General features: G+C 42.1%; 1 protein-coding gene across 1 annotated transcript; it reads right to left on the minus strand.

Annotated features, from left to right (window-relative positions):
- Nucleotides 1–337: 337 nt before the first annotated feature.
- On the minus strand, nt 338–1,242 carry NAA11 (N(alpha)-acetyltransferase 11, NatA catalytic subunit). Its single transcript, XM_003265800.4, has one exon. It carries the CDS (start codon nt 1,048–1,050, stop codon nt 361–363), a length of 690 nt encoding a protein of 229 aa, XP_003265848.1. The 5' UTR covers nt 1,051–1,242; the 3' UTR covers nt 338–360.
- Between the last annotated feature and the right edge of the window lie 1,385 nt (nt 1,243–2,627).

Below are 2,627 nucleotides of genomic sequence, written 5' to 3' on the forward strand. Positions count from 1 at the left end.
ATTTTATATTTCTATCATTATTACTAACTGGAATTCCATAAAGAAAAAAATGCCTTTCATCAACTACGTAGTTACCCTGAAATACAACTCTCGCCCAGAAAGCAGGATAAATACTTGTTTCTTCATTGAAATTAATCTTTCAGCATGAGTTGGTATCCTACTTAACTTCCAATAGCGTGTAATGAGTCCCCCTCAACTCACTCTAACTTCTCCCTAAGGTCACCAGGTGGTTTTTACAGTAAAACCTCGCAGGGCCAGAATGGGATAAGACAGGATGGAATTGGGCAGGCCAAGGCAGGATGCAGGGATTTAGGAGACGGGGGTACTGGGTCAGGGAAGACAGAATACCTTAAGCATGCTCTAGGAGGTGGAATCCGAGCTTTCTGAGCTGTCCTGGACGTTGGTGCTCTCCACAGACTCCTTAGGTTCTTTGCTGTCACTCCCACTTTCTTCGGTAGCCGGGTTCTTTTGTTGACAGGCCTCTTCAGAACCAGAAAGTGTGCTGCCCTGGGTCTCCTGGTTCTCTCTGGAGCCCAGGACCACATACCCGCCCTTCTTCAGGTCCACTTGTAGTCTCAGCTCATCTGCCATCTGCGAGAGATCCCGCTTCATAGCATAAGCATCTTCCCCATCTGCATAGTATTTAGGTTCCACCTCACTAATCTGAAAGTTGAGAGTGTTAGAATAGAGGTGCAAGGCTGCCCGGTTACTCTTCCTGACGTGCAGAGACACGTATTTGGCGTTAAAGTTCTCTATCATGGCCCTGGAGGCCTGGTCCATCAGCTTCTGGGCCAGGCCGAGGCGCCGGTGTGAACGCTTCACGGCCAGTGAGGTGATATGGCCGTGCGGGACATCATCTGGGTCCTCCTCCATTTTGGCCAGGACATAGCCCACAATCTTCCTGTCCTCATCCTCAGCGATGTAAGAAAGCTGGGGCCATGAAAGGCCATGATATAAATAGTATTTCATCTGGTAGTTCTCAGGAAGGCAAAGGAGGTTGCAGTGTTGCATATTCATCAGGTCGTCTGGCCGAGCGTTGCGGATGTTCATAATGGCGGCGGGTAGGGAGCCGGTTGGACTGCAATGAACCCAGAAGAGGCTGTCGCCGACCTTAAGGGGCACTGTTTACCTCGGGAATCGACTCCAGGGGGCTAACACCACCGGGCTCAATCGTGTGGAGGCCGGATGGCGGGAAGGCGGAAAGGCGGAAGGAGCAGGAGATGGAAAAGATGGTGCTAAACTGCCGCTTTCAGAAGTGCGTCACTGATCCCAGCCAATGAGGTTTCGCTTCATTGTGCGTGTGCGTGCGCAAGGATTAGGGGGTGGGGAGAGAGGAGTTCATTGTGATCGCCTTGGTTTTAAATAAAGTCATCCATTGCAATTATTATTTTTGTTTCAGTTTTAACTTTTTGATTTGGGTATATCTGAATAAGTTTTCACAAACTGGAGAAACCCATATAACAGGAACTTAGAGGAAATAAAGAACATTGCATCCCAGAACTCCCCCCTCCTGTCCCCTTCCAGTACCCGCTTCCAACGTCCCAAGAATAATGATTACCTAGACTTCTGCCAGACTTTATCTAAATGGAATCATAGTGCTTGCATTATTTTTGTGTCAGGTTTTTTTCACTCACTCTTTGTAAGTTTCAGCCACCTCGTGTATAGCTGAGGGTTCTTTATATTCTTCCTTGTTTGACATTCTATTGCCTAAATATGTCACAAATTTTTTTTATCAATTCTACTGTTACTGGCCATTTTGTCATTTCCAGTTTGGGAATAGTACCCCTAGTGTAGCTGAACATTCCAGACTTGTCTTTAGTTGGAACAAATGCATATTTATCTAGGATTAGAATTATTGGGTCAGTGAATATAATGATGTCCAACTTTTATAAATACTGCCACTTTTTCAGAGTGGTTGCTCCACATTCTCAACATTTGCTATTTCCCCATTGTTTTTATTTTAGCTATTCTTTTGTAGGGGTAGAAGTATTACATTGTGGTTGTATTTGCATTGCACTGATGAGTAGTAAAGTTGAGCACTTTGTATGCTTATTAGCCATACTGTGTTCTCTTTTGTAAGTGGCTGCTCAGATTCTTTTGCTCATTTTTCTACTTGTGTGTCTTTTTCACATTAATTTTTGAGTTTTATCAAAAATATATTCTGGGTATAAGTCCTTTGTCAGATATATTTGTAATGAATATCATTCTTGTCTATTGGTTATTTCCCTTTCTTAATGGTGATTTTTGACACCAAGCATGAATTTTAATATAGTTCAATTTTTCCAGTTTTAAAATTTGGTGGTTAATGCTTTTTGTGTTCTGTTTAGTAAATCTTTGCCTACTCCATGGTGACTAAGGCATTCTTTTATATTTTCTTCTAAGATTGTTAGTTTTGCATTTTATATTTAGATCTGCAATTGACTGAAATTTAGTTTTGTGTATGCTGTAAGGTATCAGTGGACCCAATATTCTTTTCCTGTGTGGATATACAATTCATATAGCACCATTTACACCATTTTGTGAAAAAAGATTATCATCCTCTCTTCACATTACTGCATTGTTACCTTTGTCATAAATCCTAAGTTTTATTTCTAGATGCATTTAAAAATTTTAATGTCATCTTAGCT

Source organism: Nomascus leucogenys, chromosome 9 (genome assembly GCF_006542625.1).
Source record: "Nomascus leucogenys isolate Asia chromosome 9, Asia_NLE_v1, whole genome shotgun sequence".
NCBI lineage: Eukaryota > Metazoa > Chordata > Mammalia > Primates > Hylobatidae > Nomascus > Nomascus leucogenys.